This window comes from Lethenteron reissneri, chromosome 20 (genome assembly GCF_015708825.2).
Source record: "Lethenteron reissneri isolate LAM-NWPU_2019-01 chromosome 20, ASM1570882v1, whole genome shotgun sequence".
Lineage (NCBI taxonomy): Eukaryota > Metazoa > Chordata > Hyperoartia > Petromyzontiformes > Petromyzontidae > Lethenteron > Lethenteron reissneri.
This window is the reverse complement of record NC_083798.1, coordinates 12884214-12899106: the sequence shown is the minus strand read 5'-3', so window position 1 is coordinate 12899106 and position 14893 is coordinate 12884214. Positions and strand designations below refer to the sequence as shown.

The following is a 14893-nucleotide window of genomic DNA, read 5'->3' as shown; positions in this document are numbered from 1 at the left end:
CAACAGAGACCTATAACCCACGGGTTAATGTTTCTATTGTTTATTTTTTGTTCTCCCCTTGACATGCGCGGTTTTTCATTAAATCCACCGGTAGCCGAATGTGGTGTTCCTGTCGCCAACGGCACGCAAAAAACCCACCCAGTGTCACGTTTGATTTAAACCTTCACATGCAGATCAATCACTCTGGCGGCTTGGCTGAGCACCTCAACGTGGTTTAATTGTATATGGTTTACAAAAGCTGCCTTTAGGATAATTTGAAACTGTTAACAAATCTACAATTAATGGTAATTTTTTATTGATTTGTTTTACTCTGAAATTCTCACATTTCAAAACGTTGGCTTTGTTGCAGTGTCGCGATTTTCACTCTTCTTTGAAACAGTAACGAGTTGTTTTTAGTCTTCACCATTACATATATTTATTTATTTTAGTATGTGCCTGGTTACTTTATGCAATGAAACTTGCATTGAGGCAGTGCTATGAAGTCGATGCGAATGCTAATGTACCGTGCTATTTTGTTTCCGCCCGTAAATACCTGCTATGCTTACTGAGCAGGTCACTCTAACTTAATCATGGTGGCTGTGCATACCTGCTTTCTATGCTGACATTGACATAACCTGGGTAAATTCCTTCAGTGCAGATGTTTCCACCTCTGTCATAAAACCATTAATTGCAAAAAACAATTCATCATCATCATCCCCATCATTTAAGGATCGTTTGTGCATACTTCACCACACAAGTCAATACAGGTTGATGAAGGGGAGTAGACCAGGACTGGTTAATTATCACTCACCACTGATGGTCGGACATTAAACGCATGTCACCGAGTTTGTAATGCAGCGCACTAACGACTTCACCACTGCTCCCTCCCATCATTTATAAATGAGCCCAAATTCACAATACAAATCTCTGGGTGGAAGAGGTCTTTTACCGTGCACATGGTCTGAAGGCAACCTGATATTCAAATTGAATTTGTGTCATGGTCCATGTGCACCAGATATTTTTCAGCAGTCCGAAGCGCTCGTCTGTTATTTATTAACTTTTTTACGAGCAGTCGTAGAACTTCAACAATGAGGGATTTGTTTTGTTATTTAGCACTTCATGGTTACTTTTTTTTTCTCCTGAGTTTGAACTTTGCGTGCAGTAAACGCTGCGATAATCTGAGCGCGATCTCCCAATTGCCGTGCAGAGAAAACTTTCTCGTGCGTGCGGCATAACAACGCTCCCTCGCCATCGCCACGCGGAATGCGTTCGCAACTCACTTTCACCCGTCGCAGAATCCACTCTTTGTTCTGTTCGTCAGAACACGCTGACAGGTGGCGTTGAAAGTTCAGGAAGCACTTGGTCATTAAGGATTTCCTATCATTATGTGCTTACCGTTGCTCAAAATCCGGACGATAGGCTACGCATTTTTTTTGCTGCCTTTTATAGAGACACTGAATATGACATTCTTTGCCGTATGAAAGGGTTTCTCACGACGACCCGCTTTGTTCCCGTTGTCTGTGAGCTCTGGCCACCGTGTGTTGAAAGCCTAACAAACGTAGGGCCATTACAGCTCTCCCACTGAGATTGCCTTATCACTGCGTGCTTGATGTTTGCGGGAGTGCTGATTATAACGGCAGCGGGTGAGCACATTATCGCATTGACTCATCTTTTGCACTTTACATTGAACAGGTACCATTACTTCCTGCAGCTGCGAAATGACATCTTAGAAGCAAGGTACAGTGGCAACATAATACTTAGGCTGAGAGACATGTCTCTTGCTTCCCGCGATTGAGCAAGCCAGCACTCCACCATTATGTTGTAATTACTGACATTTTGGAAAGTTGGGGGCATTGCAGATGTACTCGCGCGCATTGGATGGGTTTTTCTCTAATTCGCACGCACTCAGTAATGGTGACTTGAACTGCATTGCCTCATAAAAAAAAGAATGAGCTGTATTTCAGCAAGTTGGTTTAATTCTCAGCTACCCAGACCATACCATGTCTGAGTATGCTATAGACAGCCGTGGTGTGCTGCATATTTTAGCAGGTTGATCAGTTGGTGTTACAAGATATTTTGTATTAACACTGCGATTTTTCTCTGCCTTCCGGTTGTCCGCAGGTTGCCCTGCCCCCATAATACAGCAGCTCTACTGGCCTCCTACATCGTTCAGTGTAAGTACTTCTTGCTGAAGCTGATGCTGGGTGGGGGTTAGAGAAAATGACTGATGCTGAGGACCCCTAATTGGTTATGGTCTTTAACATTTCTCGAACCAACATATCTCCAGACCAACAGCTTGATTGAAGCTGTGGGTCATTTACACACATTAAATGGCCTCGTCCATATTCTCTCGTATGCAATAAGTACTAATACTAACATTGCAGCCACTGGCAAGCACTGCATGTGTAAGGCTGCTTAGATAATTTCAAAGAGATTCTGTAAATGACTTGCTTTACTTGGATCAATTCTGGAGCCTTCATTTTAGCAGTTGAGAGCCGTTTGAGGAATTAACGTCTCTTTTGACATGAACGCGTGTTGTCACAGCTCAAAGCATAATGGCAAGTGCTCTGCTAGATGACGGTTGTGTTATGTCCTCTCAATGCAGCCCCTCCCCACCTCACCCTTTCCAGCCTGTGCTCTCAACTCAAGTTACACGAGTATTGATAACTCCAGCCCAGCCCACTTGAGTCTTGTAAATCTTTTTCTTTTGTTAATTCGTCCACCGTTGCATGGAAGCTTAGCTTGTATGGGAAAATATTCACACACCCCGCAAATCATATTTGGGTAATTTTATTCATCTCTATACTGGGCATGTAATGCATTGGTTCCTCGATGATTTAAATGCATTTGCACGCTCACAAAACATACAATGATATGCTTACCCAATAAAACCTCACTGAGTCGCAAGACTTTTTGTAAGAGTTTCCTGCCAAGTGTTTGTAATCCTACATGGAAGAATTGATGATTTAATATTGATGTTAACGATATTATTTGTTAATGTAAATAATTTGTTAATGTTGCATTAAAACTAATGGTATTAATATAACTGTACAAATGAGAAAGAATAAACAAGAAACAATGTAGTATAAAATGAGATCAAAGTAACTGAACTATTGATTTTATTTTGTCAATTGTGACCTCGTATCATCACAGGTCATTTACTTCTTTGGGGGAAGGGGGGGTTGGTGGGTTGTGGGGAGGTGAAAAGTGAAATGTCTACTGCCTACCTTATGTGTTTTCACACTTTATTATTCTCAACTCTCTCCATCCTTTATCTGCTTCTTGGGGATGCAGCGGAACTGGGCGATTACAGTGAAACGGAGCACCTTCCAGGATACCTTTCCGACCTGCGCTTCTTGCCACGCCAGGGCCTCGACTTCGAGAAGGAGGTTGCCAAACTGCACAAGCAGCACGTGTGAGTGGCCTTCCATGCTACGTTTTCGCAACCGTCAAAAGACACGTCCAAGCCGTGCTGGGGCTTTGCCAAGAACAACGTGGCACAGCTTTTTTCTTGCCTCAATGCTTCGAAAGCTGTGCAGCTCCAAGGGCTCATCGGCACTTCTCATTTTGCCCTTTAATACTCGCCTACCCTTCTGCAATCAGAGGAAAGCGATCATGAATTGTGAACAATGTTACTCCATCCCAGACAATCGATCCTTTTTTGTAATTCTCTGCCATGTTTTTAAACAAACGTATGGTACTGACAAACTGAGCGAAGCAAACCATTGTCCGTGTGTCTCTCTTCTGCGTCGACCCTTATGGTGTCATGACCGGTTCCCAGGGTGACCTTGGTGAAAAGATGCGGCTACCTTAGGAAAGGAAACCATGCAGCCCACTTGAAGAAAATAACACGGCACAGTTGGTGCTGGCTTCGCTCAATAAGGCTGGCATGGGATTTCAGGCTGAAGTTATATGGTTCGCTTTTAAGTAGTAGTAGGAACGTGGAATAAGTCTCATCTGTCACGTGGGCCCCTTTAGCCTGCCCATACTCGCACTCGAAAACCCCACAGTTGTCTCAACGTTAAAGAGAAAATCCAACGATATATCCAGTCTGAGAACCACCTGTTATACATTTGTTTCCTGTTAATCATATACAGTCTTCCCTTACATAACGCACCTCCCCAAAGCGCAAATTCGCAGTTACACGATTAATTTTTACGCTACGCGTTTCACAGTTGTGCGCTCAAAAAAAAAGAAAGAATAGTAAAATTCTATTTTTGCTAAATAAAAACGAATTTTCAATGGTAAAAATTCAAAGTAAAAAAAAATTGTGATAGCGTCACCATGTCATGGCAGCACCCAGTGTCACGGGCTGGGCTTGGTCATCTCAGATCTCCCTTTGTCTGCATTGCGCATGCTGCTGCAAGCAGCCCACAGAAGCGTTCAAGAAGCTCTGAAATTACTCCTTATTAAGTAATCATTGTAAGTAGTAATCTTTGAATCCTAATTATTATAATTTGTTCTTAAACTAGCTTTAAGTAATTTTTGTAATGTTAATAATATTATTAAGTATTGAATGTATACGTATTTTGCAAATCCAAGGCTAAAGTAATGAAATTATACTTAATTTTTCCTTCGGTAACATACCCCTCCTTAGAATATGTATGTAGATGGGAAAGTAGTCTTCATACAGCTCAATTAGACTTAAACGCTGTTTCTCAGGAACGCATGTCACGTTATGCGACGGACGCCTCTATTTGCTAAGCCAAGTGATGCTACGGTCCATCAATTTGATGACACATTGGGTGCATTTCACCCACCCGTAGCATAGGCAAGGCAGCAATTTTATATAGTGTTCTGAGTCATCGTGTACAATGGCTATAAAATAAGAGTACTGTACTGTTATTGTGGGCGAACACTTGAAAATAAGGCACAGTGATTACATATTTCAGTAAAAATTGTGTTTGTATTGAGCACACTTCTTTGTACATTACTCTTACATTGTAAGTGGCCATTTAAAACGTTAAACCTCCTATATTCTTGTACGAGGTTCTTTATATTTAGGAGTCATTCGTCATAGTACAGCATCCGGCTTTCTCACCAGATATTACTGTATTTGCTAAATGCTTTCGAGGGTGATTTCAGATTCAAAGGCGTCTGACCGTGAGATGTGCTCAGAGTTTACATACTGCAAATGAGTCCTTGAGCAGTTGTTCAAATCCCACTTCAAGTCACTGCAGCCCTGATGCCAAATGAAATGTTTTGTCCAAAATTAAATGCCGTTGGGTAGTGTGTTAAAAATGCCAAGGTCAAGTTTAGGGGAAAGCCACTTCACAATGAACAGCACAGATGTAATTCAAGTTAAAATGTTACACGAGTAAAAATATGTATTATTATATTCTTGGTTCTTTCGGTAAAGTCACGTAGAAGGGAAATAATAAAATAATAAACATTTATTTCTCACGACGTTTCGATTGCAACACAAGCAATCATCATCATGTGTGCTGTGGTTTTCACACCTGATAATGATTGCTTGTGTTGCAATCGAAGCGTCGTGAGAATTTTATTTTTATTACTTTATTATTTCCCTTCTACGTGAATTTACTGTAAGAACCAAGAATATGAATCCCTGCAGTCACGAAAGCTTTAAATCGAAATGTATTATTATGTTAAAGGCTTCAACATCTGCCCTATAATTTGTGAAAGTGCAGGTTGTCCTGAAAACAACCATAGGGGCACGCTCCAAACACATCATAAATACACACAAATACAAATTTCCTTCACTCTTAAGTAATACTTATTTGGCACACACTATGATTACTTTAAATAAAATAATAAATATTGCTGACCTTAAATGTATTCTTTCGTAAAATTGTTCATGCTTTTCTCTTTTAAATATTACATTCGAAGTAATAATTATCTATCTGTTCATTACATAGGCCAAGCTGACTTAGCCAGGTTTTGTCAACAACTTCTGACTATCATTTGCAGTGTATTTGGCATTTGCTTGACTGAGGACCACGTGATCACTCGCAGCGAAAGCATGTTCTCTTACATATACGTACAGTTGATAAATACAAACAATATAATTGTTTGAGCCCTTTGTTAATCCACTCATGGTTGAAGGCCTCCCTACACCATGGCAGTCATGGGGTTTGTTTGACCATACTTCACTACACTGTGTTATCACTGGTTGGTGAAGTGAGGGGCCCAGGACGGGTTCAGATACAACTCGCCACTTAGGTTAGCCATGGATGGGAATTGGATTCAGGTCGCCTGGTTCACAGTGTGTTGCATTGCTCACCGCTGCTCCAGCACGCCCCCACCCATGGGTTAGTGCCACCTTAAAATGGCTGTGGGTGGGGTGCGGTTTGTTTTATGGTGACATGATGATTTGTGTCAACCTCAACATCATGACAAATCCGAAAGCTATACTTCCTACTCGCTGGTATCGGTGCAGAGCCTAAGGAGTTAATGTTGTTTTTTTAGCTGCAAATATCACTGCTGGATGTTAGCTTTAGAAGCCTGTCAAGGAAAATTGTTATGGAGAATGTCGAAGTGACCTAACACAACCCAAACTATCAAGTTTAACTCCAAAAGTCCAGACTTGAAATCTCTCCTTTGCCTTTGACTAATTACTTCCCTAAGAACATGCCCCAAAACTTTGCCATCTCTCTGCCATTCCACCCCCATTTAAGCCATCACCGCTCTCCTTTTTCTCGTGGTTGCTTCTCGAAACCATTATTTCACGTGGCAATTCATTCATCATTAGCTTTGAGGGTCGTGTTGCTTGAGACATCTACTGCTCAATGTGCTTAACTCATCTACTTCATTACGTCATTTTGTCAATCAAATGCTGGATGAGTGCTTCCCCACAATCATGTGTTGAGGTGATTGGTTAAATTTCCATACTTGGCTGCGCCGGTCAGTGCGTGTCGGTGCAGGCGGAAGCACAGAACTAGGAGTTTATATGTAGAGTACAGCAATGAATGTACCTGCGTTTTACTATGCAGCCCATTATGTATCCTGCAGCCCCATGATAACCTGTTGTACTTGGTGGTCGCTCATCGAGTTTGTGTTTTATCTTTTAACGCGTTTTGTTTGCATGTGTAAGACTTTTGTTTGTACGGTTGCCTCTACAGCATCTTGATACGCGCTTGTACTTCAATGCTGTCATGCGATCCAACTTGTATGTTCATTTTACGGAAGAAGCCTGAAATTGTCGACGCGTAAATAGCACCCTTTAAAGTCGGCAGCACTTCCTAGAAACTTCCAACGTGAGAGCTTGTTCGCTGGTACGCTCCTGCCCCCGCTGCACCATTGGCGTGGCGGTGCCTCGCATGCACGGGTCGCGCCTCTTCGTGGTTATGTGTTTGCGTGCGTGCCACGCGCCTAATGTGAGAACGCACACTACTTCCCCAGCTGGCAGAAAATAGCACCCTGACACCTCCTTCACTTGCACAGTCACAGTGATGTCTACGATCCAAATATAACTTTGGCAAAATTAACCACGTACCTCTTGCAACGATAAAGGCTAAAATAGAAAAATACCTTGGGTGTGTTCCTGTTTTTAATTAACCAAACATTCTCAGTGTGTGTTTGTAAATAAGCAGATGTACTAAAATATACTAGTGTACTAAAATTACGAGTGACAAATTGACATATTCTGTTTACGTGACGACCCTTACTAGGTGGCTGTGTCGGGTGGTGGTGGGTTTTAACGACACATTTATTTACACGATCTAACCCAACAAAACCTCATGTACTAAAATATGTTCACACAAAAGGAATATAGAATTGTTTGTCACAAGATTGTTGTTTAGAGATGTTTTACATACATTATGAGTATTGCTATTTGTTATACTGTACCGAGTTCCACACGGCAAGTTTATGAAGTAATCTTGGCACTTGGTAATATTTCGTCTGATCAACCTTTTTTTCAAATTGTTATAGAATGATTATGCAGTCTCAAGAACCATATTAAAACCGTTTATAACCACGGCTCATATTCTTTGGTTCTTTCGGTAAAGTCACGTCGATAGAAAAATAATAAATAATAAAGTTTATAAAAATAAATAAACTAATAAAAAACTAAAAAACACTAATGTACACTGTAGCCCGGTTATTAATCGGAGTGAGTGTACTGGCAGTCTATAATGTAGACTGTAGCCTGGCTATTAAGGTTGGTAAGTGGACTGGCAGTCTACAATTTAGACTGTAGCCTGGATATTAAGTTTGGTGAGTGTACTGGCAGTCTATAATGTAGACTGTAGCCTGGTTATTAAGTTTGGTGAGTGTACTGGCAGTCTATAATGTAGACTGTAGCCTGTTTTTTAAGCTGGCGAGCGTATTGCCAGTCTATCATGCAGACTGTAGCAATGGTTATTAAACTTTTTTATTTGATTTTTATTACTGAAAGAACCAAAGAATATGAATTCCTGCAGTCACGAAAGTTTTGAGTCAAAATTTGAACCTTTGCTCATGTTGATTTTAGTTTTCTCTGTGGAACGTGTACAGATTTGTCAGTTTTCAAGCTGCAATGTTTTAATGGAGAAATGTGTATTATGTAACTGCATCAACTGAGTTTATAAGTATTTATTTATTTTGTTCATGCAGAGGGATGACACCCGCTGATGCAGAGTTTAATTACTTGAATGTTGCCAAGAATGTGGAATTCTACGGGGTTGAGTTGCACTATGCCCGGGTAAGTTTGCATTTTCTTATCAGATTTAAAGGTCAAAGTTCAGCCTGTTTTGTAAACAAATTAACACACTTTAACGCTTTCCAGCTCTGTCAGTCTTTAACGGGGATGGGAGGCCACTATAACTCTCGTAAAGATGATAATATGGGCACCAAACTGTAGTCGAAAGTTGTGTTCTTGTTAGGAACTTAACCTCCTGAAAACTAGCGAAATTGTTCAAAGGGTTGCCTAAAACTTGGATACACAGAAAGAAGCAAAAACTATTATTTGTAAGTATGAAAGTGAATTTTTTCCTGACAGCTACCCGTCACCTTTCATACTGCTAATTAAAAACTTCCTCGAACAAACGCATGTTGGAAAGCATTCCATAATCCATGCGTGTGCATGCTTTTTTCCTAACTTGTTTTGTTTTGACAAGATAATGTTTGGTGACAGAGGCTGTGTGTTATGCAATGTAACAGGACCAGAGCAATGTTGAGATCATGGTTGGGGTGACTGCAGGAGGGGTCAATGTATACAACAATGGAGTTCGAATCAGCAACTTCCCCTGGTAATCACACTCTCATGACACGGGCCTGCTGTTCATCTAGCTAGACCAGGGCTGTCTAAACTACGGCTTGCCGGCAAAATCCTGGCCCACTTATTTGTTTTTTTTTCTGACCCCGCAGTATCATTCAGGTTTAACATTAATAACGGCTTTGAAAATAGATTATTGTGACATTTTTACTTGAACCATCTTGGTCCGCGTGTAGACTGTAGTGATACGTCATGGAGTGTTGAGAAAGGCGTCGGTGATTAGGCTCTGGTGATTGAGTGCTACAGCATTATATCTTTAACCTGTTTATCTCTTCTATTCTTTCGCTTATTACATATTTGTCATACCTCTAATATCTATTATGATTACATCTCTCTTATATTTCTTCTGAATCTGTCTCGTCTACATTGTGCAAGTTTTCTGACCCACGACACTGTGCATTTTAGTCAATCTGCCCCTCGATGCAAGACGTTTGGACATCCATTGGATTATGCTGTTGTGACATCTTAGTATGCACCTGTCACGGGGAGTACTGCACACAATACGATGGCTAGCCGGAGTGGCTTCATCACGCCAGCTGCTTTTTCTCAGCAGTGTCGACACGCAGTGGCAATTTCATCCCAGCTCCCCGCTGAAAAGAATCCCATTGAAACTTCACCTATCGATGGCAACGATGCACCCCGCATAGAACTAAAAACTCTGGTCACTGGGGATGTAACGCAATACGTTGAACACCACTCAACCGCTCCAAACACAGTGCATTTACTGCACCAGCTACAACAAGCAAGAACAGTGAATCGTGCTACTGTTCTAGTCAAGCTCGCATGAAGCTAGGACTTTATTCACTGTTTGTACTCTGTATTTCTGCCTTTAGGATAAAGATTGTGAAGATCTTTTTCAAACTGAAGCATTTCTTTGTGCAGCTACGGAAAGAACAGGCAAGTTTGAAAAGCTCAGTTTGCTTTGCTCTGTGCCCTTTTACGCAGTGCCCTCTGAATAAACATTTTGGAGTTTAAACAGCCATGTTTTTTAGTGAAGAAATGTGTAAGTTGGCTTTTAAAACTAGGCATTTTTTTAAAAATTATAGCTGGGATTAGTTTGTGCCAGTATGCTCACTGAATAATCCGCTATGTAAAGCAAGGCAGCGTAAGATGCAATGATGTATCTATTATGATTGATAAAGAGCTCATGATACCTGTGTAGAATCACATGTCAGGATCAATATTTTTAGATTCATATTTGTTGCATTTATTGGGTTCACATGAGCCTTATAGCCATTCGAGGCCCTTGTATTCCCAAAAATATTAAAATATGTCGATATTGTTACGTTGGTGCTTGTAACTCACTGGTGGCTCATGACCTGGTTATCTTGACAAACTACCTCTACCTTAGAAGTTCCACTTTCAGGAGACATGTGCACATGGTTAAATTGGTTTATTAGCACGTGCATGTACAGTGCTTGATGCACCAGTGCTAAGCTGTCACATGATTCTTAGATTTGTTGCTATCCGTCTAATAAAGGGCCCGATTATGTCCACTACCTTCGCAATACCATTTAATGAAACCGCTTCCATGTGTTACCTGAAACCAGAGAGCCTGAAGCAGCGTTATTAATAACAAATTTCCCCCATGCTTGGCGTTTAGGTTTTCGGGTCTTTGCTCAGCAACTGCTATCATTATTTTTTTGTTAACTGTAACTTCGAGTTACTGCGTTTTCGAATTGCATCACGTCTATGCCTTCGTTCCACCTAATCTCAAGCAGAATGAGACGCGGGAGAACATTATTGGCTTCAACCTGGGCAACTACCGCGCCTGCAAGACGCTGTGGAAGGCCTGCGTGGAGCACCACACGTTCTTCCGCATGGCGCGACCAGCCTCGCCGCCACAGCTCAGCTTCTTGGCACAGTACTTCTCGCTCGGCTCCAAGTTTCGATACAGGTGACGTGCACCGTCGCCAGGCTGAGTTGTCCTGTGCGCAATCACTGCGCGGAAAAAGGTCACGATATGCAGTTTAATTTCGCGTGGCAGGTGTACGCGCGGATTTATAATTTGAAGACGTGTGCCATCGAAGATGTGTCGTGGCAGGTCCTTGAAATATCAGGCTAATTCGGTGGTGGGGCACCCCGGTATATTGTCTTTTCTATTATTAAAAAAGCCGTGGTATTTCTATCAAAACCAATCGTGGCTCGTTTTCAGCTCCGCAATGTTATTTATATAGCTATTTATATTGTAATACTATCAATAGCGGTATTAAAGAAAGGTAAAACGAACCACTGAAACCACATGAAATTGCAAGAAAAGTCTGCAACAGTCTGTCCAGTGCTACAGCTAACAATAATTCAGCATTCGTGACTGCAGGGATTCATATTCTTAGTTCTTTCGGTAAAGTCACGTAGAAGGGAAACAATAAAATAATAAAAATAATAAACAATAAAATTCTCACGACGTTCCCACGGCAAGAAAATTTGAACTGCCACTTTTTTTTACATTTTCATGCTGTGTTTTTTCACACATGATGATGATTGCTTGTGTTGCAGTCGAAACGTCGTGAGAATTTTATTGTTTTATATTTTTATTATTTTATTGCTTCCCTTCTACGTGACTTTACTGAAAGAATCAAGAATATAATAATTCAGCATTTGTAAACGTTCTCAATTTCATAATTACGAATTTCAATGTTACTCCTATTTTTTAGGTGTTCCTTCCCCCCCCAAAAAACTCTTTATATGCGGGACACTGTGCTGCCACATTATTTTGAGAACACACTTTGTACTAAAAAAAATCCATTACATACATTGTATCAATATGTACTTGCTCATGAGTTGTTTGAACCTGCAGCGGACGAACGGAAATGCAAACGGTACAATACGGGAAGGAAAGAGCGAACCGTCACAGGAATTTTGCCAGGTAAGGCCTCTCATACTTTGAGTGAGTGTGCCATTATGTTTTAAGAAGCATAGGAGTATCAGGAGCAACCAAGATAGACAGAGTTTATACCTTATATTTAGTACATCGAGATATTCATACATACATTTGATCTGACGTTTTTATTTTATAAAAAAAAAACATAAATGCAGTGGAGTTACTGTGTGACCGAAACACCCTTGGCTTTGATGCACTGTATTTCTCTCTAGTGGAAGCTGCTGTAATCCACTGCACCACTGAATGGCTGCTACTTTGCATTGCACAGAACTGTTGTTGCATTTTACATCTTTTTTGCATAAACATGATATATGAACCAGTCCTGGGCTTCTCTTTCACTAACCCACACTGGGCAAACTGGTGAAGTATGGTCAAAAAACGCCCACGACCAACACAGCATGGAGAGAGCCTTGACCAGTAATTTGGACAGATAACTATGGGCAAGGAAAACCTCAAGTGTTTTTTTTTTTACTTTGACCATTTAAATGACAATTCTTGTCTTGGGGTGGTGTCCAGTTGGTGTGGCTATTTGACTTTAACTCTTGCCATCCTTTTGGGTGCATCAGATCTCCCAGCCAGCGGTTTCCACGGCGAACGATCTCGGGAAAAGAGTGGGGCTCCAACGCAGCAACGGCGGGCTCTGCCGAGAGGCTGGAGACACAGAGTCTGCCATCACGCACTCCCCCGGGCACGCCAGACATGTACGTGCGGTGCCACGGTGGCGAGATGTTAACTACCTCGCCTGTATATACAGGAGGTCGTGGGTTTGATCCCGACCCTGACACCTGTATATTTGGAGTTTGCATGTTCTTTCTGTGGGTTGCGTGGATTTTTCTCCGGTTCCTCTAGTTTTTTACCTTCACATTTAGAATTAACATGCGTTTTGAGTATTTGGCTGCGATGCATTTCCACATAATAAGCCATTTCATTGAGCTATCATTTATGGCCAGGTTGCTTTTGAAAAAGAGCGATATAGCTCAGTGGATCTTACCTGGTAAAATAAAAAAAATGTTAGTTTCAAATAGTTTAGTATAGCACGTAAATACGCACAGCGCACGGCAATCTGTAAGTCATGCTGCTGAGCTCATGGCTGAAAAGATCTTAACGTTTTGAGAACTGCAGAGCAATTGTTAGTGCCGGCTCACCAACTGTCAGCCTTCCAGCTTGGTCTATGGTTCCTCAACAATTGTTAGATGCAGTTTGCATGAACAACGCTATATAAAATTAACCATTACATTAGCTTTGATTAGCTTAAATAAAGAATACGCTAACATTGTTGTCATTAGTATTCTCAATAGGTATTTTTTATGGTTGTATCTGTCTCAGTGTTTCGTTTAAATAAAACATTTACTTATAATTGGCCTAGTATTTGCAGAAGTAAAAGATAAGGGATTTTCTTATGCACATTTTAATGCATATTTTAAAGCAATGTTTTAAATGGCAAATGTAGAGTGTCATGTAGGGTTGGAGAACAAACACGCTGTTGATTAATTGCAGCCTGCGACTTTAATTCATACGGCCCACGGCCACATGAGACATATCACTTAGAAACAGCTCCCCAAACAATATTAATTCATATCTGTAAGTATCTTTACTGCACTAATCGGTGAGTAGAGGGGAATATTTTCGACCTGGCAACACTGTTTGGAAATTTAGTGCACTCGATAAACGCGAGCACTATTTAATTTTCGTATTATTGGATAATGCGTGTGAATGTGGCCTACCAAAAGTTTTTTTGACAGTCCTTGCATCCCTCGATAAGGAAAATGTCTCCCCCCACCCCCCGGTGTAATTTATCGTAAATTAACGCCCATTAATTTTACACCGACGTTCAAACCCACCCGTTTATGTAACATGCCGCCACTCTTGCGTTGTGCATCTCCAGCTCCGATTTGCGGGAGGGCTGCGAGAAGCGGCGCCCGTCGTCCGTGGGGAACCTGGTCGGGCTCGCGACCCCCAGCTCGCAGGAGGAGGCGGCATCACTCAACAACCACCGCGGGACCGGCTCCTCCACCACCACGCCTCTGCACAGCCTCTCGCTCGACCTCAAGTCCCTAGTGTGAGTCGCGTTCCCATCGGACGGTTCCCCGTCGGTGCCAAAGCGCCATAATTATTTTCTTTGTTCGTCTTCGATGCCATGGGCCTTCGTGACCCGTTGGGACGCAACTGCTTTTGCTGCCTCAATGCATTGCTGCCTCCCCAAGTCCCACCAACGCATCCGTCTGGCTAGTGCCCATGATTGAGATTTGATCGAATTAGTTGTAATGTTATGAACCCATTTTCCATTACATCTTCGATTATGCCCTTATTTAGTGCCAAGTCAGGCCTCAAAACAAAGTTGTTTTGTATGGAATTTTCAAAACAAGCAGGGCTTAGAGAAGAGAATGCGCATTAAATGGTTGTAAACTAACAGATATATATGACTAACTTTACTACCCGGCTTCGCCCGGGACTTGGATTCTTGTCTTGGATTAATACACGGCCTATGCGGAGGGTTTGGAGGGGGGGGATGCGTGACGTCAGCAGGCACACTGCGTGATGCTGCCGCATGCGGGTGACATCACAGATGTGATGTCACACTTACCGTGCAAAATTTATCCATTATTGCGCCCCCACCCCCCAAAACACAAAAGTCTATTTTCATACTTTTTGCATTGTGTACAGTCTGGAAGCTACCCACATGCCAAATTTCAAGTTTGTTGCATGTCGGGAAGTATGCTAAACATTTCGAACACACACATATTCACAAATTTCCCTTTTATATATATAGATGTATGATGTAGAGGCTCATCGAAAGGTGCCTTAGAGTACTTCTT

At 41.6% G+C, this 14893-nt stretch overlaps 1 protein-coding gene across 2 annotated transcripts in view; it reads left to right on the top strand.

The window, feature by feature from the left end:
* Positions 1–14893, top strand: part of PTPN4 (protein tyrosine phosphatase non-receptor type 4) — a 60621-nt gene that overhangs the window by 31132 nt on the left and 14596 nt on the right. Inside the window, exons 6-15 of one of the 2 annotated variants that reach the window (XM_061554966.1) lie at positions 1672–1716; positions 2101–2153; positions 3274–3394; positions 8536–8623; positions 9082–9170; positions 10030–10093; positions 10918–11093; positions 11994–12062; positions 12644–12778; positions 13963–14136. In XM_061554966.1, the coding sequence (XP_061410950.1) occupies positions 1672–1716; positions 2101–2153; positions 3274–3394; positions 8536–8623; positions 9082–9170; positions 10030–10093; positions 10918–11093; positions 11994–12062; positions 12644–12778; positions 13963–14136 (1014 nt within the window). The remainder of the gene's footprint in view (positions 1–1671; positions 1717–2100; positions 2154–3273; positions 3395–8535; positions 8624–9081; positions 9171–10029; positions 10094–10917; positions 11094–11993; positions 12063–12643; positions 12779–13962; positions 14137–14893) is intronic. The other variant, XM_061554967.1, reaches the window with a different exon arrangement.